This window comes from Lepisma saccharinum, chromosome 3, assembly GCF_977018435.1.
Source record: "Lepisma saccharinum chromosome 3, izLepSacc3.1, whole genome shotgun sequence".
Taxonomy (NCBI): Eukaryota; Metazoa; Arthropoda; class Insecta; order Zygentoma; family Lepismatidae; genus Lepisma; species Lepisma saccharinum.
Window position 1 is genome coordinate 100,850,531 of NC_139231.1, and position 26,828 is coordinate 100,877,358.

A 26,828-nucleotide genomic window follows, 5' to 3' on the forward strand; every position below is an offset into this window, starting at 1 on the left:
GATTTGGAGGGCATATAGTGATAAATAATGGTAAATATAAATTTTAAATCTGGTATGTTGTCTTCACTTCTTGTACTCTGTTACCATTAAAGGGCAGTGCCATGATAAAACAATTCTACAAGAGCTTCAGTTAAGAATTTTGACTCTAAAGTGTTGAACATTAAAACAATTAAAATTCAAAATTTTCCTTTGTCACTGTGTACAGTTTTATTACATTATATTACATATTATAAATAAGCATTTACACATTTAATAACAATCCTCCAAACATGGAAAATATATACAAAAAATGTATTCACAAAACTTCAATCCTTTCAGAAGCTAAACATGCTTCAAAGGTGAAAACTTCTTCAAAATTTACAAAAGTTGCTCAGTGGTCCCAAAAATCCAGCGGATTTCTTGAACATTGCATGCAAGCCATTTCTGGAATAAAACAGAAAGAACACTGAAGACATGGCGATTCCCTGCAAATCTTGAGCGATTTCATACTACTGAGAGTCATATTATTTTGGAAAAATAAAAATCTATGACAATTAACTCTCACTATGCACACCTGAAAAGTTCACACCTCAAAACCTCATCCTGAGAGGCTAACAGCGTTAGGTAAACAAGATATTTTTTCTAATAATAATAGAAAGACTGTTTAGTGAATAAACTCTCAGAGTATAGTCTCTCATAAGCCAGAAACAGAAATTTCTTCAATACTCCAAGGTCAAGAATTAATGTACACAGATTTTTGCCTGCAGTGCAAATGCAGGATACAATTTTACATTATTTCCTCATGCAAATATCAACCAATAGTGAATGTTTAAAAAGAAATGGTTGGAGTTGTATCCTCAACTGCTGCAGATGATCTTAATAAAGGTTCTAGAGGTTTGATTGTTTCTAAAGATGTCATTCCTAATATTAGGTTAAAAGTAGAGCTGAGCTGATACATTTCCAGGAATCTCGCAGTTTGCAAAAATGTCATGCAACACTTTTGCAGAGTCTAATTGTTCCTGGATCTTACACAAAAATGCATAACTATCGTTATTTTGGCAACACTGGAGAAAAATGGATTTCATGATTAAATAATTGTGAAATAATGTACATTTTAAAACAAATTTTGAGAGATTGACTTGATACAGTTCCAATTAAACACTATATTTTACAATTTATATGTATTCTGAACTAAGTTACTTCAAAATTATTTCAATTTCAATGGTGGGAATTGATAATAAATATCAGTCATAGTATCAGTATTTAAGTAAAGTGGTATCAGCTCAGCCCTTAACAAAATATTTTAGTACTTACACGACACAAACACGTAACAATAGGAGTAGAATGTATTGACCTTACTTTGTCCTACCTGTGATGGGAGGAAAAAAATAAATAAATACAATCACACGATAACAATACAGTGAAGTCAAAAGAACACATGCAATAGAATGTGCATATATGTACTGGGACAATACAAACAAAAAATGAAGAGAACATAACAATGTGAACGTGTTCTGCAACACTCCACCCTTACCGGGCCGCTTCTGGCAGGAAAAACCCAAATAAACAACTAAATAGGCTCGTTAGTCCTGGGTTCCCATCCCGTTCCTCACCAGAGCGCTCAGAACCAAAGAATCAATCACAGGCAAGAACTTACTGAAATAATGTTGCAGGGTGATTGCTGAAAACTCGCAGAAATGGGCTTTATACATTTATTTACAATTTAACAAACAAGGCTCGGATTCTTCCAATAATTCTCTAAGTTACATTAGTTACATTACTCTAACGTGAGCCCCACGGCAGAACTGCCAGGTGGAAAGCTGAGCATCGGCAGAACTGCCTCGGGATGCTTTTTCTCAAGGGAGGCCACTGGAGCCCGAAGATCGCTCTCCCTTCTGCTATCCAGTTCAAAAACACACTCTCCTGGTCCTCTGACACAGGCCATATTTATACTTCCTCCCGCGTCGCATGGGGGAGGGCTGAAAGTTTAAACCTTATTGGCTCTTAAAAGCTACACAGAACCATGGAAGAAACCCAAGCATACAAATTCATACACAATCACAAAAAAGAAACAAAAAAACAAATACTGTTTGTAACAGTATTATACTCCCCTCACCGAAAAAAAAAAAAGGGCTTACCCCAGGTAAGTCTGTGAGTCCAATGTCCTGGTGAGGTTTGCCTGAATTAATAAAAAAAACACTAACACCGTCCACTTCACTACACTTCACTGACTTTACACTTTCCGGAATAAGTCTCTCCGAATGTTCCTCACTGCATCTGGTGATCTCTGGAACCGGTGACTTATGCTGATTAATTCGTCGTCAAGTCCCTTGCCAGGTGTGGGAGGCTTGAGATCAGCGTCATGGTCCATCCTATCATAATCATCTAGGACAAGGATGTCCTCCTCAGGGATGACTTCTCCTCTGGGTAGAAGAGACGGAAAGAATCCCAATTGGATATTTTTTTTTTGGATGCCTTCTGGTGTCGTCTCGTTGTCCCGAAATTCCTGTATGACACGGACCTCTCTTAAAGTAAGGTCCCAATCAAAGGAACTGAAGAGAGACGTTGACGGTCGGAAGGCTGCACTACTTCCTGGTCCACCCTCAATTCTCCCCGCATCATACACTGACAACGTAACCCCTAACCTCGGGTAAGGCTCCGGGCTGGCAGAGACCTGTACCGTCCTGGTCTTCTTCCTTGGAACGGGGAGCAGCGGCTTCTTGAAGGTTATATCCCTCTCTGTCTCTCGGGTGAGATCCTGGGATCGAACTCCGCGCCATTCACTCCTAGGGTAGGAGTACGGTCGAGCTCGTGACCTCGCGTAACTTCTCGAATTTCCGTCGAGCGAAAAACGAGCACTGTCCTGCATATCGCGAATGAAGACAAACGCGTGACTCCGAGTAAACAAAACTTCCGTCCTACTGTAATGGTGGTGCAAACTGTATCTCTAAAGGGGAAAAAAAACTAAGGGATGCGCGGGGAAAAAGGAGTTAAAACCGGTCTGTTACTGTTTCCTTCGAAGCTCCATGGGGTGTCTCTGGGTCGGCTGCCCATTCTTCCCGGTGCTGGTCGTTTCCACTAGAAACCGTACGTCACGCTTCGGGCACCTTTTGACCTGGTCAACGTTTGCCAGAATCTGTCGTCCAGTTTTCTCGTCAAGAAGAATCATGTTTGTCTCCGTTGTGAATTCTTTAATTAATAACGGATAACTGTATTTTGGAAAAAGTGCTTCTGAAAGTCTGTTTGGTGCTGAAGACTGTTTGTGGGTCCGCAAAAGGACATGCTCCCCTTTCTTTAATGAAACTGGTCTCCTTTTTCTATTGTAATATTTGGCCGATCTCTGACGATTCTTTAGTTGATTCTCATGTGCCAATTCAATTGCTTTCTCCAATTTCTCCTGAAGATCAATTGCATACTGCGTCCTGTCTTCGTTAGTGGCGTCCCCCTCTCCCTCTTTTCCTTTGAAGGGCATCTTCCTGGGATCCATTGGTCCGTGTAATTCACGACCGAAAAACAGACGACTCGGCTTCATTCCTGTTGATGAATTAACCTGGTTATTCACTGCGAATGCGATCGAATCTAAGTTTTCTGACCACTTGCTGTGTTCCGTGCAAAACTTGGCTATCGCTCTCTTTACTGTCTTAATTGCTGCTTCAGCAAGATCTGCTTGTGGGCGGTATGGAGTAATGTAAACGGGTTTGCATTGGATGGTTTTCAGTACTTGACGAAAAAAACGGCTACGAAACACACTTTGGTTGTCGCTGGTAAATATCGATGGAAAGCCGTAAAGGTGACAATATTTCAATAAAGCGTTTGAAATTGTCCTAGCTGTCACTGTAGTCAAAGGTGCCAAGAATATGTGTCTCGTGAAAGAATCTTCAATGAGAAATACGTAGCGATAACGCCCCCTGGAACTGGTCGGAAATGGTCCAAACAAATCTCCATACAATTTCACTCCTGGGCGTGGCTGATTGCGACTTCTCATGAATCCCATCTTTTTACAAGAATCTGGATTGTATCTCAAACAGGTGAGGCATGATCTGCAGTAATGTCTAACATCAGAGTAAACATTTTTCCACGTAAACTGTTCCAAAATCTTGAACAGAGTCTTAGCTGCACCTGGATGTGCGGCGTGAACTTCGTCATGGGATATTCGCAGCACTTCCGGTTTCAACGAATCCGGTGTCCAAATCTTTTGCTGCTGTCCAAACACGGGAAACATCCCCTTCCCTTCTTCTATGTTTCTGTAGAGAATCCCATCTTCATCCAGGTAAGAAGTGCTCAGATGAAAATCAAAAACTTTCCTGTTCAATTTCTCATCCAATTGAACTTCCTCTCCCTTAAGGCACGCAATTAACAAAGACAAATATGGGTCCTTCTGTTGCTCTCTCGCCCATAATCGCTTATCTTCCAAGTTTATATTGCCGGTTGTTATTTCATTTACTTCCAACTTCTTTGCATTTGGTTCTATTGCTGATTGAGTGCAACTGTTGATTTCGCCACGAGGCTCAGGTGTTACATCACCAAGGAGTTCAACAGAAGCGGTGTCAGGGTTGTCTCTCAAAAGACGCTTTAAGAAAACAGAGCAATACAATTCTTCATCTTCGATGTTCCGTCCATCATCATCCGAAGTAGCAAGTGTCATTACATCCTCCTTAATGTCCACTAAGGTTACTTTCTCTTGTTCCGTTTCCCGCGCAGCCGAAGTACCGGGACTTGAACCAGAGTCCTCTCTTACCAGGCAAGTAGGCTTCTTTCTCTTCCTCTTTTCCTGAAACTTGCTGAATTTCTCATTCACATCCTTCAGGTCGCTAATCGGAATATGATCTGCTTTTCCATTTGCTTTCCTCCTCGGTAACCCTTTCTTTTTCCTGACTTTTTCGGCTCTGGGGGTTTGCAACACTTCTTTGTCGCGGTTCTCTTCTACGTGAATGACAGTGGAAGACAGGAGGTTACTAGTTTTCTTCTCTTTCTTCCCAATTGTGTCAAAAGGAATAATATCGTCCCTTTCATTCAGAAAAGCCCAACCGTTCAACGCGGGTGCAATTAAAATCTTTGCCCTGGCCATAAAACTTCTACCGGCGATCAGGTCATGCTGGGGATTCTCCAAAACAAAGAATTTCTCTCGGACCCGTTGACCATAGAAAGTAACGTTAAAAAAGACGTGTCCCACAGTTTTTGTTTTCCCTTCAGCTAACTGTACATTCAGCTTACTATGACGTAGTTTCGCCCCCTTTCCTTCCAATTTCCGAAATAAAGACAAACTCATGCAGGATATATTAGCGCCGGTATCCATATACATAGGGATCTGAATTCCATTTATTTTTCCAAAAACGAAAGGTTCCTGAATTTTACTATTTGACATCTTTATTGTCGAACTACAGGCGCGTCTCACTGTCATGCCCTGTCCATTACGTTCTCTTGACTCTGAAACATAATCTTTCTTTGCAGCTTTGTGAAAGCTTGCCAGATGTGCAGTCGATTGACAAACGTAACACTTGCGTTCTTTGCCAGACATTCTTGGGTGGTCAGTAGTCGCTTTTGTCTCCCTCGAAACAGCAGGGGGTTCCTTCCCTAACCTAGAATATTTCCCAGGGTCGAGAACATGTAATAGATCCTCGCCCGCGGCGGTACTCGCCCCTCTAACGGCCACCAGTCCCTCGGACTGAGGAGGTGTGGCGCCTCTCAAGGCAAAGTTAATGATTTCCTGTTCTGTTTCGTACTGATGAAACGTAGCGTTTTCCAACATCTCTCCCTGCAGATTCAAAGCATACGCGTGAAGCTCTTTCATGCTGTTGAAATTCTGACATCTTAATCTCTCACGATACACAGGGTTACATTTACGCCGAATAAAATTAACCTTCTCTTCGACTGTAGCGGTGGATTTTGCCCTCTCGAACCATCTATCTATCTTGCGAATATAGACTGCCAATGACTCGCTCTTTAGCTGAAAGCGAGAATCCAAGAATCGCTCTAATTCCCGTTCGTGATCCAACCCATGAAAATTCTTGAGCAACAAATCCCTGAATTGCACATATCCTTCAAACGGGCTTGCAAAATGAAAGAATTCCTTCGCCTCTCCTTTCAACGCTAACGGAAGATGATAAAGCAATAATTCCTCTTCATTTATGCCCAAAAGATCCCTGTATGCATCCAGTTCATCCAAAAAGCTATAAACTTCCATCCCTTTTGTTTCCCCATTAAAAGTCGGTAACTGTACTCTAATGTCATCTGGAAGAATCCTCGGCCTGTTTGTTACTCTTGCATTATTTTCTGTACCCATTGTTCGCGTCGAACTCGTTTCCCCATTAACGGAAGACAACGGAGACTGAGCCCTTGTCAACATTTCGACCCTTTTACAGCAACCGTTTCCCTTTCTTTGCCTGTGTCCTTTCACACAAAAAATCCAAGGACGAGACCCCAATAATTCTCTGTTCCGCAACACTCCACCCTTACCGGGCCGCTTCTGGCAGGAAAAACCCAAATAAACAACTAAATAGGCTCGTTAGTCCTGGGTTCCCATCCCGTTCCTCACCAGAGCGCTCAGAACCAAAGAATCAATCACAGGCAAGAACTTACTGAAATAATGTTGCAGGGTGATTGCTGAAAACTCGCAGAAATGGGCTTTATACATTTATTTACAATTTAACAAACAAGGCTCGGATTCTTCCAATAATTCTCTAAGTTACATTAGTTACATTACTCTAACGTGAGCCCCACGGCAGAACTGCCAGGTGGAAAGCTGAGCATCGGCAGAACTGCCTCGGGATGCTTTTTCTCAAGGGAGGCCACTGGAGCCCGAAGATCGCTCTCCCTTCTGCTATCCAGTTCAAAAACACACTCTCCTGGTCCTCTGACACAGGCCATATTTATACTTCCTCCCGCGTCGCATGGGGGAGGGCTGAAAGTTTAAACCTTATTGGCTCTTAAAAGCTACACAGAACCATGGAAGAAACCCAAGCATACAAATTCATACACAATCACAAAAAAGAAACAAAAAAACAAATACTGTTTGTAACAAACGTGAACATAGTGACAAAAATAATTATGCACATGTGGGATAAGGTATGATCAAAAAAGGTATAATCAAAAAGTTTCAAGGGTGGAGTTCAGTGAGGCACAGTGCTTTTTATTTTGATCAATCACTCTTTTAGCATGTGCTTCTATTTTCAATAGCTTTCGCCACATATAGGTTCATCAGGAAACTTGGACAACATTTGAGCTTAAGCCATGTTAAAACTTAGTCAGAAAAAGTTCCGTTATATTTACTCTCCCATGTGTTGCTGCCAACTGACACGTTTTTAGCCTGTGATTGCCTTTTAATATGCGTAAGCTCAAATCTTGCCCACTTCCTGATGAAGTGAAACTTGGATGAAAATAGAGGTTCTCACAGAAAGTAGTCATTACTTATGTTGGCACGAGGTATGAGTTATGGTCTAAGATATCCTTATTTAAAAGCATACATAAATCCTACCTCATTTGTCTTCATTTATGGAGCATCAGCAGCCATTCCAGTTAATTATCCAGTTGCCACTGAAAACAGAAAAAAAATATTTTGCTCTCAGATTGTTATTTCTTGTAAACAAATGTTGAATCACAATTTAAGAGGCTTTAAAGAGAATTCAATCAATTATTTTATACATTGAGCTGATATAGCGATACCAATGTGTAAGTAGTCAGGGGTCCAGGGTTCGAATCCCAGTTGGACCATGGGTGCTCATTGTGAGTGTCCCTTCATCAATTTCATCACTCGTCTTCATGATTAGCCAAAACTGGTACAAAAGCGAAGTAAAAATAAAACAAATCAATCAATCAATGTATAAGTACTGTATCTGTGGTATCGATACCCAAAAACACTAATTTAAATTTATTCATCAGATCAGCTGACAGATAACTGAGTTAATTTGAATTTTTATTTTAAGTTTACTTTATGCATAAATAGGCTAAACAGGACTGGGCCTCCACATCCTACATCTTTTGTCTTTGAAATTTTAAAATTCAACTGTTATTTAATTCGAACAAGTATTCTCGGGTTACCAGCCAGAAAAAGTCTATGTTGGCTTCCAACGTTTCGAGCGCATACATTGATTGCTCTCATCATCAGGGAATATAGAAATGGAGACCAGTGTAGGGTTAAATATATGACAATTATGGTGCGGAATTTGGATTCTGTCTTCTTATTGGCTGCAGCTTTGATCTTACAGAGGAGCGAATTCCAGGCGTGATGAGCTGGAGTCCCACGTCCCTGCTGATTGATCGATTTGGTGTTTTAAGTTCACTTTATGCACAGTATGGCCAATCGGGACTGGACCTACAGTTTAAAGTGGGATCCGAACCACTATATGCCTCCACCGGGTATCAAACCCGGTACCCCTTGATTACAAGGCGACAATGCTACCATTGTGCCATCGGGGAGGCCCACATCCCTGTTGAGATTGGTGCTTTCCCGTGATATGGCTATGGCTTCTTTTACTTGTTGGTCCCAGTAACCGGCACATTTGGCTATTATTTTGATGTCAGCAAACAAAACCCTGTGTCCCTCTGTAATGCTGTGTTCTGCAAGTCCTGACTTTTCAGGTTGGAATAATCTGATTTTGTGCTGATGTTTGTTGCATCGTTGTTCAATGGTGTGTCCTGTTTGGCCTATGTATGATGTCCCACACTCCCAAGGAATACGGTATACTCCTGGAATCCGTAGCTCCAGGTTATCCTTGACTGAGCGAGAAGAGCCTTGGTCTTGAGTGGTGGTCTGTGGATGGTCTTTACTCCGTGTCTTGCGAGAATTCTACTTAATTTCCCAGAGATGTGCCCAATAAAAGGTAAAACTGTTGTAGTGGGACGTTCTCCTGTGTTGCTGCTAGCAGAGGGGCTGTGTGGTGAAGGGCCCACATCCCCAAGTTCAGCTGGTCCAGATGGTAAAGAATTGGCCCTTCTAAGGACCACACTGTTATCCAGGGTTGGTTTCTGCTGAGATGTCACTGCCTTCTTGATTGCCCTGTTGATGTCACTGATGTTGTATCCATTCTGTTGTAGCGTGGATCTAAGATGATTGAGTTCTGAATGTATGTTATCTTCGTCCAAAATGGTTACTGCTCTGTGGGCTAGTGTGTTGAGAACCGCAAGACGTTAAGCCTTGTGGTGGAAACTATGGGCATTAAGGTAAAGGTTGGTGTGAGTGGGCTTTCTGTATACACCATGCCCAAGTGTTCCATCTGATTAATTGATTGATTTGTTGTTTTAAGTCCACTTTATGCACAGAAAGGCTATTCGGGACTGGACCTACAGTTTAAAGTGGGATTCGAACCACTATGTGCCTCCACCGGGTATTGAACCTGGGACTCCTTGATTACAAGGCGAGAACGCAACCACTGCACGAGTGTTCCATCTGGTTTCACACAATTCCTGTTATTTAATTGTTACCAATACCAATAGCTATTTTACATGACACCTAGCACTACTAAAAGAATGTGTGTTGGAGTTGCGTTGATTCTTGTAAGAAAACACAATCACAAATGCACACGCTGATTCTTTTGAGACATCTATTTTCTACCTGTAATGCACTAACTACCATGAAGTATCACTGAAAGGCAATTCTAATCACTTTAGACGACGTATGTTCTTAGTAATGTCCAGCTGTGGTTACCGTGATTTGCGCCATGTTGCTTCTCTCTCACTAACCGTTTTCTTTGCTTGGCGCCCACGCAAACAGCTGATACATGGACCACATACGCCATCTCTTGAGAATAAAAGTAATTTAACCCACATCATCAAAACCAAATAATGAAAACAAGAACACATTCCTATACATATTCCCCCCTCTTGATTGGATAAATTCCAATCAACAGATTTGCTAATTCAATTGTCATTAGGTAAGGGAATCAATTTGTTCACTGGTCTTTTAGTAAAACCAGTTTTTGATCTAATTTTTGCCACATGCACTACACCGTCTTTACCAGGAAACGTCTCTTCCACTACTGCTATTTTCCATGTAAGTGGAGGTGCGTTGTCTTCTTTGACCAGAACCACCATGCCTGGTTGAAGATTTTCTGTTGAAGCCGTCCATTTACGATGCTGCTGTAGTTCGTGGAGATAATCCTTCGACCATCTTTTCCAAAAATGTTGTTGTAATTGCTGAATGTGTTGCCATCTAGAAAGACTGTTTTGGGGCAAGTTAGTTAAATCAGGCTCAGGTATGGACATGAGAGGTGACCCTATAAGAAAGTGACCAGGTGTTAAGTAAAAGGTGTCACTGGGATTATCAGATATTGAGGTCAGGGGTCGGGAATTGAGGCATGCTTCAATTTGCATTAACAATGTTGCAAGCTCTTCGTATGTCAAAGTAGCATTTCCCACTATCCTCTTAAAGTGATATTTCATAGACTTTACAGCGGCTTCGCACAATCCTGCAAAGTGGGGCGCATTAGCTGGAATGAAGTGCCAGTTGATTCCATTTTTTATTGCAAAATCTTCAAGTCCACCTTTTAGCTGTTCTGCTTTGAAGAGTTGACTGAGTTCTCTCAGTTCTCTATTAGCTCCAACAAAATTAGTCCCGTTGTCACTGTATATGTTTTGACATTTTCCTCTTCTAGAAACAAATCTGCGTAGAGCAGCGATAAATGCGTCTGACGTTAAGGAAATAACTGCTTCAATATGCACTGCTTTAGTAGCCATGCACACAAATATAGCTACATATCCCTTGGTAGTGATTCTGCTTCTTCTGTTTGTTCTTATGATACAAGGACCAGCATAATCTACTGCTGTATTTAAAAATGGACGTGATGGTGTGACTCTTGGGCTTGGTAATTGTCCCATGAGTTGATGTGACGCCTTGGCTTGCAACTTAAAACATATTAAGCATTTATGCAAGACAGATCTTACTGTTTGTCTGATATGTGGAATCCAGTATTCCTGTCTTAAAGAGCTTATCAACAATTGAGGCCCTGCATGTAATAAACGACGATGTTCTGATTCAATTATGAGTTGCGTCAGATGATGTTTGGTAGGCAAAATTAATTGATATTTGCTCTCATATGGCAATTCTGAATTTTCGAGTCTTCCACCAACTCGTAACAGCTGTCTGTCATCAATAAATGGATGAAGATCCTTGATAGGACTATTTTTTGATACTTGTTGTCCTTCTTCTAAGTCATGAATTTCTTGTGGAAATGAAATGCGTTGCACAATTAAGATACATTTCATCAGTACTGTACGTAATTCAACATAAGAAAAGTTTCCTGTTCTCTTCGAAACAGGATTCTTAACATTGTAAATGAATCTGTAGCATGTTGCTACTACACGAAGCAATCTCTGTAATGTGGAAATTCTCAGCATGAAATCTGCTTCTGTTACATGTATCTTGCTAAACATTGATGTAACTATCTTCCTTTGTTCTGTTATGCATTCTTCAAGTTCGCTATTTTCCATAACATGTAATGGCCAAGTATCTTCTTTTAACCACGTAGGTCCATTCCACCAAATTTCCGAATCCTTGAGGGTTCTTGGTTCTACTCCCCTTGTTATCAAATCTGCTGGATTACACTTAGATGTGACATGATGCCATTGTTTAATAACAGAAAGTTCCTGGATCTGTGCAACACGGTTACCTACGAAGGTTTTCCATCGAGTGGGGGACGCTGCTAGCCACCCAGGTACGATTTTTGAATCTGTCCAAAAATATGTACTGTCAATTGGAATTCTCAAAATTGGTGTTGTTTTCTTAACTAGTTTAGCTAATAGAAGAGCACCGCACAATTCTAGTCGTGGCAAAGTAACTCTTTTTATTGGCGCTACTCTTGACTTTGCGCACAGTAATTTAACATTGATTCTTCCTAACTCATCTCTTGATCTAATATAAATGCAACAACCATAAGCTCCTTCTGCTGCGTCGCAGAATCCATGTATCTGAATGTCATTTGTCTTTTCTGTTGTCAGTACAAATCTCTCTATTTGGATGTGAACTATATCTGGTAGTTGTTGATACAAATTCGTCCATTGGTTTCTTAAATCTGAATCTAATTGTTCATCCCACTCCAATTTACAACTCCAAAGTTTCTGCAAAAACATCTTGTATAAAATGACAGTTGGACTGATAAGTTCCAGTGGATCAAATATGGAGCTAACAATTGACACAACTTGTCGTTTGGTTATGTTCGTTAATGGTGAACAAAAGTCTCCATCTTTCGCTACTTTGCACGAAATTAAAAATTTGTCTGTTGATGGTTGCCAGATGAGGCCTAATGTGTTTATTTCTGCTTCATTATTGAACTGAAATGGTAAATGAACTTCTCTGTGTTCTTCTGGTACTGCTTGCACCAATTCATCACAATTGGAGCACCATTTGCGTAAAATGAATCCACCTCGTTTCAAGAGTTCATTCAGTTCAGACTGTAAGTTGAGCATAGTTTCAATGTTATCACCTCCTGATGCTACATTGTCACAATAAAAATCCCTTAATAATATGCTGGATGCATTGGGAAAGTTTTCGTTTTCCTGTCTTGCAAGCATTTGTAATGCTGCAACAGCTTGGTACGGCGATGAGGTTAAGCCATAAGTTACAGTTAATAATTCATAAGTTTGTATTTCTTCGTTTGGTGATTTTCTCCACAATATTCTTTGATATTTAGTGTCATAAGGATGGACTCTAATGTTGCGAAACATCTGGGCTATATCTGCTGTAAAAACTATCTTGTGCGTTCTGAACCTCAGTACAATAGAGTATAGATCTTCTTGGACTGTAGACCCTGTCATTAGAACATCGTTAAGGGATAGTCCACTGTCTGTTTTCGATGATCCATCAAATACAACTCTCACAGGTGTTGTAGTACTTTCTCTAATAATAGCATGATGTGGTAGGTAATATGACTCCTTGTTCTCTTCATCAGTAGTTTTAATTTGCTTCATGTGGCCTAATGATTCATAATTGTCCATGAATTCACAATAGTTCTGCCTGAGTGTTGGCTGTGTTGTTAATCTTCTTTCGAACTGATGAAATCTTTTGTCTGCTTGTTGAAACGAATTCCCTAATTCAGTATGATTTGGTTTGAATGGTAGCCTAACCATAAATCTACCATCCTTCTGCCTGATGGTTGTTTCTTGAAAATGCCTTTCACAATCCATTTCTTCTTTGCTCTTGGTCTTTATGAATACTTCCTCTAACTCAAAAAACCTCTGTAATTGTAATTGAAGGCTATCTTCAGTACGTACAAAACATGAAGTAACTGTTGTAGGTGCTTCACATTGTTGAGGCATAGCTCCTGCTAAAATGTATCCTAACTCTGTATCTTGAAGTACAGGATAATTTCCTATTCTTGTTCTTCTATCTGAACGTAGTAGCAAGAAAAATAGTTCAGATCCAATCAACAAATCTATGTTGCCTGGCTGATGAAATGAAGGATCAGCAAACTGAATATCCTTTGGAAGATTCCAAGTACTGCAATCGATTACCTGTGTAGGCAAGTCGCCTGTGATTTTTGGTAACACAAGACACTTCACTGTTGTTGTATAATTAGACGTTCTAGACTGGATTACAACATCTACACAATGTTTAGTTTCAAGACACGAATTGTTTATTCCCTGAACTGGAACAACATAGTTTTCTTTCGTCAGTCGTAGTTTTTGCACTAATGATGTGGTTACAAAATTAGACTGACTCCCACTGTCTAAGAGAACTCTGCAATAATGAAATTGTCCATTGTTGCCCTTTACCTTCACTAAGGCAGTTGACAATAAAACTTGTGAAGTGTGTCTTTCTTTGACTGTACAATATGAAGATTGAGGTGCTTCATCTCTTGCCCCATTGTTGCTTTCTTGAGGATACACCCTAGAATTCAATTGTTGTCTATTGCTTGTATTGTTACTGACACTCGACGATCTTGGTCTTTCAGGTGTATCCCTATGCAAGAGAGTATTATGTTTCAAATTACAAATTTTGCAATTTCCAGATTTACAAAATTTCAATGAATGTTTTGAAGATAAACAATTAAAACAAAGACCTTTCTTCTTCACAAATTCTTGCTTCTGTTTATAACTTGCCTGTAAGAAAGTCTCACATTGGTACAAAGTATGATTTGCGGAACAGTACATGCACTGAATGTTAGTGGATGTTGCTAAATACGTGTTGCTTTGTTTCATGAATTTACCTTGTTTATCATGTGATTGAAACTGCTTAGCATTGGTGTCACTATGTGTCGGTTTCATGTTTTCTAAAGCTTGACACCTGCGCTCTACAAATGCAAATAATTCTGACAAGGTAGGAAAGTAATCATGCTCTTGTGATAATTCAAATTCCTTACGAGTATTGTGATTCAAATGAGATACAAAATGTTGTGATAAAATGACTTCATCCAAAGGCACCTCAAGTTTAAGAGCCTTTAAAGCATTCAGATTTGAGGTTGCTGTATTTACAAACTGTCTCAATTCATTTGCATCTTCTTTACGCACCGACTTTATGTGTAATAGTTCACTAACGTAATGTGATGCAATAAGCCTGCTATTATCATATCTTTCAGTGAGCAAGTTCCATGCTACTGTATAATTTGTCTCACTGACTTGCAAGTTTGAAATGAGCTTACTGGCTTGTCCCTTTAAAGAGGACCGCAAATAATGAAATTTTTGTATTGCTGGTAATGTATTGTTATCATGGACCAACACTTTAAAATTGTCCTTGAATGGAAGCCAGTTTTCATAATTTCCATCAAAAGAGGGTATGGAAATCTTTGGAAGTCTAAGTTGAGACTGAACTGACATAACAGAACTAGTACTAACACTGGGCTGATTCATTTGATCATGCCGCATCACTATTGTCTCCATTTGAGACCTAATGCTGTAGTACTTTTCTTCAAATTCTATTCTGTGAACTTCCTCTTCGGTTGCTTCCGATTGAATTTCCAAACTGGTTTGAATGTCATTGAATTTGTCCCACATCTCTGTCAAGTGACTTAATCTCAATTTAATTTCCTGAACACTCTGTATATTAATGTCAAATGCATCGACGAATGCTTTCATACGGGTCAATTGCCCTTTGTAGCTTCCTCGCACAACTTTTAAACGTTTAATCTCTGCTTCTGTCATGGTGAAAGGATAACTGATAAGGTTTCACAATAATGCAATTAATGAAAGTAATGTAATGTAAAGAAAGGAAAAGGAAATGGTACTAAAATGAGCCTGATTACCTGCAAACTTCAGCGCTGCCGATGTTGGACACACAATCGTCTCGCCGGTTGGAAACACTGCTGCACTGCTGGCACGAAGAATCAGCTGATTTCCTTCCCCGCCTTCTGAATATGCTTGCTACGCAATAAATTTAGTATCGAGATTCCGGAATGTCCCTTCTGCCACCCGCACGAAACGTTCAGTTCTTGAGACACGAATCCACACAACTGGACCACGCTATGTCAATGCAAAACTAGAACACACCGTTCACCACAAAGTTTACAGTTCACAGTCAGGTAGAGGTAAGACATCCAAGGCTTGGAGGACCATAAAAATGTTGGAGTTGCGTTGATTCTTGTAAGAAAACACAATCACAAATGCACACGCTGATTCTTTTGAGACATCTATTTTCTACCTGTAATGCACTAACTACCATGAAGTATCACTGAAAGGCAATTCTAATCACTTTAGACGACGTATGTTCTTAGTAATGTCCAGCTGTGGTTACCGTGATTTGCGCCATGTTGCTTCTCTCTCACTAACCGTTTTCTTTGCTTGGCGCCCACGCAAACAGCTGATACATGGACCACATACGCCATCTCTTGAGAATAAAAGTAATTTAACCCACATCATCAAAACCAAATAATGAAAACAAGAACACATTCCTATACAATGTGTGAAAGATTCAAGTACTGTTACTTGAGTTCACATAATAATTATTAATTCCATAGACACCATTTCTCATTTTGGTGGATGCATGTAGTAAATATGTGAACATGTATGTATAAAATAGATGTGTAGTTACATTGACTGCAGAAGTAATGGTAGAGTACAGAAATTAACTACATATTTTGCCAGATTTGAAAAACCAATACCATAAGTTCAGATGGAGCATCACAAATTACAAGGAGAGAGTAGAAATTTGCTGATTCTCGTGAGGAAACATTTGTGTGTTTATCATGGAAATCCACGCACATATTATTAAAAAGAATATGGCATTTACAACACGAGACGAGAGGCAGGCTTTCAGTGGAGATTCTTGAAAATATGTTGTTCTGTCACAATACAAAATGCACTAAATGAAATGAGATTTCTCATGCAAACTTCCAGATAAAAGAACAAGGATTTCCTACGAGATGAAAAAGTAAGATTAATGATCTGAAGTTCGTTTTTATTATCCATAGAAGAGAGTTTGTTTTAAGATAACTTGGTGCACAGATAGGTTAATCAGAAGTGGATATACAGCTTAACCAGTGCTCGAAAAATCTTCTTCAGAGCTAGGCACCAGGAAACCACCTACTAGCATTTGTACATACTGTGTGTTTCAAAAGTTGCGCAATCCATACTTTGAAAATGTATATCTTGAAAACTGTAAGAGTATTTACACCGGGTTTTCTGCATTATAAAGCCTCATCACTGAGAGATTTTTCAATGCTAAAAAATCATCAGTATATGCCACACAGAAAATTAGATAAATTAATAACTGGCGGAAGGCAGATAATGTATTTTTGAGTGAGAAAAATATGTAAGAAATTATTAAAGGGTCATAATTAGATGTCTGATACCATGTCAATCTGTCAGTTGTGACCAATATTGATCATGTGCAGCATTTGATGGATTTTTGACTGGCGATTTTATGGGTTGAGTAAAAAAAGTGCCATTTTTGGGACATATGGCAACACTAGCAGGTAGAAATTTTGTCAACAGACGCACGCAACATGTGCTTAAATATTGGCCATACTCTATGACATGGGTTAGGTGGTAGACACGCAAGAAAAGAATAAAGAATCTTCAAAATTTCGTACATATTACAGCAAAAGTTGCCAGGCTGAAAATTTTAGTCGCCACGGCGACCGAGATTTTTCGAGCCCTGAGCTTAACCCATTGCCTTATCTAGTCGTCGAATCAGCGGCCTGCTATATTTGTCCTTGTAGTTCTTCTTTTTGTCAACAGATGGCAGTAGCTGACAGTCAAGTTATGCTAGACTTCTTCTTGAATGTATTGCTAACTTTTTCATACTACTGAGTTGCTTTGTTTCTCATATAAACAAAAGGTTTATTGTCCTTTGTTGGAAACATGTCGCGCAAGTGGCTTGTGGATGATAAAGTTATCGAAAACCTGCTTTTGGAGAGTGATGATGGTGGATCTTCTAGTGCTATCGAGAGTGAAAGTTCAGGCAGTGAAAGTGGCAATGAAAGTTGTGAAAGTGTTGCTTGTAATGGGGGCAGACCACCTGTTGCTAAGAAGAGCAAGGAAAAATCGTGGAAGTGGAGTTCTTCATGTTCCCCGAATGGTTTACCTAGGAAAATAGCATTTCCAGGTACCCCTGGGTTTGATAATATTGTTTTACAATCATTAGGGGTTAGTCCTACAGCTTGTGAGATTTTCACCAAATTTCTAAAACATGATTATTGGGAAAATATTTCTAATGAGACAAATTCTTATGCAAAAAGCAAAATAGAAACTCAAGTAGACACAGAAACTCAGTCAGGTAACAGTAATGAAACAAAATGATTTGACACAACTCCCGACAAAATTAAAGCTTCTATTTTTCTGTGTGTCCTCCAGTCACAAGTGAAAAAAGAAAGTTTGCAGAGTTATTGGAGCACAAGGAAAATAACAGAAACTTCTTTCTTTGCAACTGTTATGCCCTACATGAGATTTCTTCTCATTATGTGATATCGGCATTTTGTAAACAATGAGGAAATTGACCCCAAGATAAATTAGGCAATCTTTAGATTACATAAACAAAAAATTTCACAACATGTACACTCCAGAGCAAGATATTGCCATTGATGAGAGCCTTGTAAAATGCAGAGGGAGACTTTCATTTGTACAGCTCAACCCAACTAAAAGAGCAAAGTTTGGAATAAAGTATTATAAATTATGTGAATCTTCTAGTGGATATTGTTACCAATTCAGAATTTATAGAGGGGCAAAGGTTACTCAGAAAAAATACCTGAACATGAGCGTGCTGTGCTTGAACTGATGGATTCTCTTCTCCACAAAGGATATACATTATATATAGACAACACTGTGCAATAAACTTCTAAATGCCAACACAAATGTTTTAGGCATAGTCAGAGTGTCAAGAAAACAAATGCCTGTCGAACTGAAAGATGTAAAATTGAAGAGAGGTGAGGCATCAGCTGTGTACAGTCACCGCGTGCTAGCTCTCAAATGGATAGACAGAAAATCTGTTTGCATGTTATCTACTATGCATGATGGTGTACATGACAAACACCGGAAAATTAAATAGGAAGTCAAGACAATCTATTCTAATTAAATAGGAAGTCAAGACAATCTATTCTAAAGCCCAGAACAGTAATAGAATACAACAAGGGAATGGGTGGGGTTGACAAAATGGACCAACAGTTAGCTTCATTTCTCATCATGCGTCGGTATCTCAAATCATATAAAAATATATTTTTTTAATTGTTGGATCTAGCTTTCTTCAATTCATATGTGATGTACAAGGTAAAGCCTACAGTAAAGCGACTCAAATTCAACGAGTTTAGATTGTTGGTAGTGGAGCAATTGCTTGCTGAACTTGTGTTACCAGATATTGCGAGTAGAGGATGCCCTTGAGACTGCAATGTGCCAACTGGGGACATTTTCCAAGACAGATCCCCCCAAATCCAGTAAAAACCAACCCTTCAAGATAGTGCAAGGTGGCACTTCATATGCCATATGCTTCAAGGTGTACCATACAAAGCATACATATTAGGTAAGATTCTTGTTTTCATATCGATATAGTTAATATATTTGTGTTACGTAGACACCATTATCTGTAATTGGTGAAAGTTTCATGCTGATCTGACTTCCAGTGTCCAAGATATTCTATTTTGAAATGCATACTGCAAACTAAAATGCCGCTCTTCAGATATAAATCATAATTCACAGACACAGCATGGGCATTTAAATGGTAAGCGGATGGGTTAAAATCCATGTAAGCCGGGCTTACACTTTATTAGTTCTAGTAAAATGTGTATGTAATTATATGGCAAAATTTGTAAACACTTCAAAGTTCAACTCGGCCCGATACCAGTCTTCGAAATCCTGTTTGTTAGATTGTAACATTTCAGCACCAGGGGACACATGGGAACTCCCGCCTTTTGCTTGCGGAAAGTTGTAAGCCATCTGAATGATGCCTTACAAATTTCTGACTGCGAAGGAGCAGTGCCTGGATGGAGAAGAGCAAGGAATATAGGGAGTAGAGTGGGCCAAAACCTAGGTTTGTAAACCTACGGCCACAGGCTTACAGCAGCTTGACAAACCTCATGTTTAGAAAAAGTGTTGTTCATGGACATCCGCAGTATTTCTTTCCACCAGGGAAAGTAAAGTATTTTTTTTCAGGGGTTGGGGTAAACTAGGTATATTTATTTTCTCAAAATGTACTAATTCAATTTGAAGTTAACATTTTTCTGCAACGCCCTTACAATAATTAACAATTTGATGTGACTGAAATGAAATTGTATGTGTGAAAATGGTTGACATTCATTTTTCAGGAAGTGTCTCCTTGCCTTGCCCGTTCTGGACATCCATGGTGTCGTTTAAACTCCGAAATTATGCTACATACTACTAAATTGTTCTACGATTTTCATATTATTAATATTAATTTATAACAAAAACATAAATTCGAATGGTTCAACCAACGGCATGGGTTCGACGTTATACGTGAAAAATTTGAGAAAATTCAAGCACATCGAAAAGTGGCCCTCTTGTTTTATTTACATCCCCAACTTACAAACGACTTTTTAAACTTGTGCGAGATTTAGCACCATTATATTTGGGTTGGCTTCACTGAATACGCGCCAGCGAGACACAGGTCCTGCAAGAGGAGGAGGGGCTCCAGCGTTGTCGGGTATGAATGGTTGAACCAATTTTACAAATCTCATGTCAAATGTAAACCAAATATTATTAATTACGTAGTCCGTGATTCAAACACTCTTCGAACAGCGTTCAAAAAGCCTGTTTATGATCTTTTAGGTGCTAGATTTGCTTTTACAGTATTCTAAGAAAGCACTTACATGTCCTTTGATAGAAATTTCTGGATATGTCCCTACAATTAGTGAACATTTCTTTTATAATTAATATTATATATTCCTTTTTTACTAAATATAGGGAATTTTAATGCAAGAGAGGGAATTTATTTATATCCGAAAGGGATATTCCCCTCACAGTGACCAATTTTGGATCTGGTTTCTTTTTGTTTCCCCGTTCTTGTTGTCGAGGTATTACTATTGCGAATTCCATCTATTGAAAGCAGACTGTCGGCCCTGTGCTGTGGTGTGATAGTAAAGTGCATTATGGAATAAAATGAGTGTGATTGTGCGGTGGGGTGGATAACGTGTTGAAGACGCCGTTTTCCAGCAAGGATTTTGCTGCCAAGAAGAAACTTGTGGATGTAGGTAGGCCACCCCTTCCTTCTCTAGCAGGCATAGTAACAGAAACGAAAAATAAAGTGTGCCGATTTTGTGATTCCGGGTACAAAGCTGATACTTGGTAATGCGGTTGTAAAAAGTATTCAGCACTTTTCTGTTTCCTTCTGTTTTCATTTCTTTATTATTATTATTCATTTTATCTAACTTTGCATATTTTTTATCGTTACGTTACTCATTGTGATAGGAATAAGACTGACTTAATTATCAGTTGAAATGTAGGAGATACACAGCCTAGCAAAGAAAACACCAATCCCAGGGATTTATCCAGAATTTTTAATTTGGTGAAAAATTCCAGGGAAGTGTTCTGAAAAAAATGGGGGGTCGATGTGTCTGGATAAATCACTAACCATGTCAGCCCAAAAATAAGCACAACGGGAAATAACCTTCATCATGATAGGCTTACACAGTTGGAAAGGTCACGCTCCGCCACTGGTTAAAATGTGATACAAATGACTATGTGCCTTCACCAGGTATCAATCATGGAATCCCTGCATTACCACTACACCATCAAAGAGACTGCCCAAAAAAAGCAGCAGTATCAAACAGGCATGCTGTTTTCAAAATTAAAACATACACATTGTCGTGATTATATCCAAAGTCACTTCTAGGATATGTATAGTTGGAAAAAATATGAGTTGTGAATGCTGGAATAATTGTGCAACAGAATTTTGTTGTAATCACCACGATATTGTTGTGCCAGTGTGATGGCTGCCATTGATTCTGTACCTCGCTAATGTTTTCAACTTAAAGTACTACTTCAATGCCACCTTTTGTTGTTGAATTGACAATCTTGCTTCAGCCATGTTGCTTCACTGTCCTATCACTCAAGGACATTGGCGCCACCTGAGAAGATTACACCACAACTTGGCGCTCGTGTGAACTGTTTCATCTATTGAGACAACACTCAACTACACTCTCGCCCTAAAATTAATTTTCGTTTCAATTTATTCCAAAGATATTGACGAATAAAGAGTGTATACTCATTATTTTAAGGCTTTTAAACAAGCAATTTGTGTATTATGCTCCAGCTATGACTAACCTTCAATCCTCCAGCATCTCCCATTTTATCAGCTTCCTGCTGGCGTCTTTCTAGCTCCTCCATCCTTTGGTATTGTCTTTTTACTTTCCCTGGATCCTTTATCCCTCTACTTTCTTGTTCTCTCAACCTCCTCTCAGCAGCTTCTGCCTGCTGACGTCTTTTCGTCTCCTGCAAAGAAGTAACAGCTTGAAAAGGCCACTACACTTCACTCTCACATTCACTGTGAGCCGAGAGCGTAAATTTACGTACAGCTTAGAAAAGAACAGCTACTTGTAATTTACTGATCACAGTAAAACAACAATTGCTCCTAAATAGGAGGATTTCATGCATTTTTTTAAGGAAACCTTTACATCTCAAACTATTAAGAGCTCATCAGTGGTCCGTAGTAGCAAAGTAGGCCTAGCATGCTACTTGTAGCGGCGCTACTGTAGCTAGCTAAAAAAATTTGTAGCTGTAACACATTTTGTTAAATGTAGCTGTAGCAAAATTTTCGCCAGAACTACAGGAATATTGTAGCTTTGTATCTTTTCTTCCTAAGCAATCATTTTGGCCCAAGTTCCTATCGTTTAATTCGGAATTTATCATGGTCGGTAAAATTTTAGTATCTGCGAAACGTATTTCTTCAATTTTACAGGAGAAAGTACTTACCGAGCTGACTTTCCGTACACTTTTGAAAGGTCGTGGAAGTGTTTTTTCCCATCGCTTAATTTATTTCGCCGGTAAATCATATATTTTTGAAAATTAATGTCTCTCCAATGCACGAAAGCTCTTGCCTCTATGTTGTTCCACTACGTGAACAAAATGTTGCATGCGTTCGATGATGTAACCCCCCAGTCAGTGTTTCCAACCACACCATTGTTTTCCAAGAACATGACAATTTTAACTATGTTTGCCTAACCTAACCTAACCTTGCCGTGCATGGTTCGTGGGGCTATTTATGAATGGTTTGTGGGGCTACGTGCATGGTTCATGGGACTATCCATGCATCGTTCGTGGGGTTTTCGAACCCGGAAAAAAATACAAAATCATTAACACGAAAGTAGGTATTTTTTGGTGAAGAAGGTTGGAAACACTGGAAACGCTGCACGCCCACTGATCATAGACAACGCTAGTCAAGATTTGCCTGCCATATTTTGTGTAACTCAACCAAAAAACGAACCAACAATAATTACTCAATATGTGGAAAATTGAAATTATTTTCGTGAAAAAAACGAAATGCCACCTTCAAGAATCCGTAGCAATGTAGAATACGTAAGTACCAATGTAAAAAAGAAGAAAATAAAGGAATTTCAGACGTTTCACAGATACTAAAATTTTAGGTAACAGTTTCATACATCGGAGACACATTTCTTCAATTTTACACAAGAAACTACTTACGGAAATCAGTTTCTCCAAGGTTTACAACGTTCATCGAGGTATTTTCTTTCATTGTGGAATATAGAGTTGCTGTTTTAAGTCCACTTTATGCACAGTAAGGCTAATCGGGACTGGACCTACAGTTTAAAGTGGGATCCGAACCACTTGTGCCTCCACCGGGTATCGAACCCAGGACCCCTTGATTACAAGGTGACTACGCTACCACTGCGCCATCGTGGAGGCTCATTGTGGAATATATTTGACCGGGAAATCATGTATTTTTCAAGAGAAATATCTCACCAACGCACAATTGCCATTGCTTTCATTTGCTTGGCCTACAACAACCGGATGCTGCGTACGTTTGATGACATAATCCCCTGTCAGAGTTTCAACCCCTTTTTCTGTTACTATGCTTGCCTAATGTAACCAAACCTAACCTAACCTTATCGGAAATGGTACGATAGTAGGTATTTTTTTGGTGAAAGATGTTTGAAACACTGCATGTCCACTACGGTAGTCAAGATGGTAATGATTAGATAAGCCGGAAACACATTTCTTGAAATTTACAGGAGAAAAGACGAGAACGTACTTACGGAAATGAGTTCTTGTAGACTTTCTGAAGCCGGGGAAATTGTTTTTTCGAATCGTGCAACTTATTTGGCCTGTAAATAAGGTATTTTTCGTCATTCATGCATCTCCATTGCACGATAGCTCGTGCCACCATTGCAGTCGACTACGTGAATCAAATGTTCCGTGCTTTCGGTTATGTAACCCCCCGTCAGTGTAGCAACCAACCGGTAGTTTGACAGGATGACGTGTCAAGGTTGCGTTGTGAAAATGTTCCCGGATATTGAAGACCCATGAGATTTTTTTAATTGAACATGGAATCATGAAGGAAGAAATGGAATGTCCTAAATGTTCTAGTATATGTAAGCTACACATTGCACGGGATGGGAAGTGGCTCTATATGTGTACGAAAGTTAATTTTTTTTATCTTCTTTAAATTTATGGTAAATGTCTGTTATATCGGAGACACATTTCTTCATTTTTACAGAAGAAACTACTTACGGAAATGAGTTTCTGTAGTATTTTGAAAGTTCTTGGAGGTATTTTCTCACCGTAGAATGCTGCACAACAAGAAATAAGCACCTTTGACATAATAAACTTGCATTTTGTGCATAGCGACAACATTATGCCATTGTTTCCATTATGTACCTGCAGATGGCGTTAGCGTCAAAAGTCATGTGGTCTCGCCAGTGTTTCCAAACGTGCCTTTTTTTACCAGAATTTTATTTATTTTATTTTTTTAACTATGCTTACCTAACCAAACCCAACCTAACCTAACCTTGCCGGAAATGGTTCGTGGGGCTATCGTGAAGGGTTTTTGGAGCTATCGTGAATGATTTCTGGGGCTATCGTGAATGGTTTTTGGGGCTATCCGTCAACAGTTTTTGGGGCTATCGGGAATGGTTTTTGGGGCTATCCGTCAATGGTTTGTGATGACATAATGAACACGAAAGTAGGTATTTTTGGGTTAAGAAGGTTGAAACACTGCATACCCCACTCCAAATCGACAAAACACAAGCATGCGATGATCCACAGCTGTGCGCCATATTGTATGTTCCGCAACGGAAGAAAGGACCCAAAAGAATTACTTGTAAGGTGAAAAATCGAAGTTATGTTCATGTAAAAAGCATAATGGCACCTTCAACTATGTTCCGCAATACACAATTGGTAAGTACGAACCATTTAAAACTGAAAATATTCGATAGAAACGTGTCTCCGATATAACAGACAATTACCAAATTTATTTTTCTACATTTTCCTAACCTAACTGAGCCTAACCTAACCTTCCGTGAATGGTTTGTGGAACAATTTTCGATTCAAAACGTTTTGTGAATAGCTTGTGCGGCGTTTACAGGTTCATAGGTTTGGAAACACTGCACATCAGCTGACGATACTGCATATCAGCTGACGACAGACAAAGTGGTCAAGATTTGCCCGCCGAATTAGCAACGACAAATAAATAATTATAATGTTAAAAATAACGCTTATTTGAAAATAAACGAGTTACATGTGTCTCTGGCATATCTAACTGGTACCAAAAATTGTGTTGTTTTTTTTTCGTGTAAAAAGCATAATGGCACCTTGAACTATGTTCCGCAATACACAATTGGAAAGTACGAACCATGTGAAACACAAAATATCCGATTTTAATGTGTCTCCGATCTATGAAACTGGTACCAAAGAAAATGCTAGTTGTGGTATATGGTGAAAAAATTTCGGAACAAATGTTCTACAGCTTTCTTAACTTTTAAATCTATATTTTTACTTTAGATAGTTAAAGATCTATAAGAAGAAAAAATATACTGGAGAGTTCTGTTCATAAATTTATGGATTACATGAGAGGAAATAACAAAATACTTGTCATTACTGGCTAAAAGAAAGTTACGAACGGTACCAAGGAAAACATGTAAATACCATATCTGGTGTAGGAACTTCGGCCGATCCTTGGAAACATGACAAACAAAATCCCATAGCTTCTAACAGAGGAAAAACGTACTTGTATACACGTTCGTTTACACTTTGCTCTCTTGTCTAATATGAAATGAATATTGAATTAACTAAACTACTGCACAGTGGACAGCATCAGAATTGATAATGATTCCACAGACTACAAAATATTATGCAATTATACGCAAAATCTACCGATATACGGACGGCTACTAATGTTCAGCGTTTCTGCACTTAACGAAAAATGTTTCTCTCTTCATCCTCACATTTTCTTCCGTTAAGTTCCGATAGAGACTGGATAGAATAGAAACAAAAAATTAGAAATATCTTTGTTAAAAAATATTACGCAGTTGGCACACAGATTACCACGAACGTAACTGACGAAGGTTGCTATGGCAACGAGCATTCTTGTACAGTCATTCTCAAAGGTGCATCAAACTAACTGTCCAGCAACCTACCTCATATTACATCAGCGTGAAATGTAAATTTCCTGTCAATGAAAATGTCGAATACATTTTTTCCATTCAAAATCAGACACTCGTCTAGATACAGCAGCTGTACGTAGTTATAGACGGTGTTAAAGGCGGAGCTACTGAGGAGCATGCGCACTCGTCTGGTCCCCCTCGAACATCCGGTTACGCTTACGGTGCTATGGACATTAATACGAAAGGGCAAAGTGGAGATTATTTTACAAGGAAATAGGGTGTCAGTTGTGTAGCATAGGGTTGCATAGTTCGATCGGGAACAAATTTATTGAGTCAAGTATCACTTCGTAGGTTTCCCAAGGACGTAGAGACGAAACCTATTGATACAAGCAGAACGAAGAAAGGATTGGTACCCGGAAAGGATTTGTACGACTTGCATTTTGTTACAGACATGTTGATGGATTATCTACGTATTGTGTTGTGGTGAAAAGCACGCCTCTTAATGAGGTTTCAAACCGAAGCGACAAGCGACAGCAGTGGTTCGTACCGAAGTGACAAGCTACACAGGCCCATTTAGTCTATAAATAAGCATTTACCACTCATGGGGAATCAAGTCTCAGGCGGCACAATACACGCCATTGGAAATTTGAACAACATGTGCAGCTTGTCGTGTCGCTTCGGTTCGAAAAATGTAAGTGATCACTGAGGATTCACTTTTAAGTGGCACGGAGATTACACACCGAACCGACAAGCAACAGCCCCTTTACTCCTAAAGGAAAAAATTCTCCTTGCATACGAGTACAACAGACCTTGGCGACACGATGCATGGTACTGAGGAAACAACAGTCCAGTCCAAGCGACACGTGCATTTTCTCGTATTGAATTGGTTCGAAAGGAAGCTTTCAGACTGCAGCAATACGC

At 39.3% G+C, this 26,828-nt stretch overlaps 1 protein-coding gene across 2 annotated transcripts; it reads right to left on the reverse strand.

Moving 5' to 3' along the window:
- Window positions 1-182: 182 nt before the first annotated feature.
- Window positions 183-25,661, reverse strand: Svip (small VCP interacting protein). 2 transcript variants are annotated; one of them, XR_014441467.1, is made up of 5 exons: window positions 25,450-25,660; window positions 21,613-21,780; window positions 7,454-7,512; window positions 1,294-1,348; window positions 183-423 (listed from the first exon to the last, which is right to left on the reverse strand). XR_014441467.1 is itself a non-coding variant. In XM_083120051.1 (4 exons), the coding sequence occupies exons 1-3, from the start codon at window positions 25,504-25,506 to the stop codon at window positions 7,495-7,497; spliced, it is 243 nt and encodes an 80-aa protein (XP_082976177.1). In that variant the 5' UTR covers window positions 25,507-25,661; the 3' UTR covers window positions 183-423; window positions 7,454-7,494. The 2 variants fall into 2 exon arrangements, 1 of the variants encoding a protein (XP_082976177.1); XM_083120051.1 differs by lacking the exon at window positions 1,294-1,348 and having other exon boundaries at window positions 25,450-25,661.
- Window positions 25,662-26,828: the final 1,167 nt, after the last annotated feature.

Coding starts and splice junctions, on each gene's coding strand:
- Svip (XM_083120051.1), bottom strand. CDS start 25,506: ATGGGATTTTGTTTGTCATGTTTCCAAGGATCGGCCGAAGTTCCTACA. Junction 21,781..25,449: donor AAGTTCCTACACCAGATATG/GTATTTACATGT, acceptor ACTTCTTTGCAG/GAGACGAAAAGACGTCAGCA.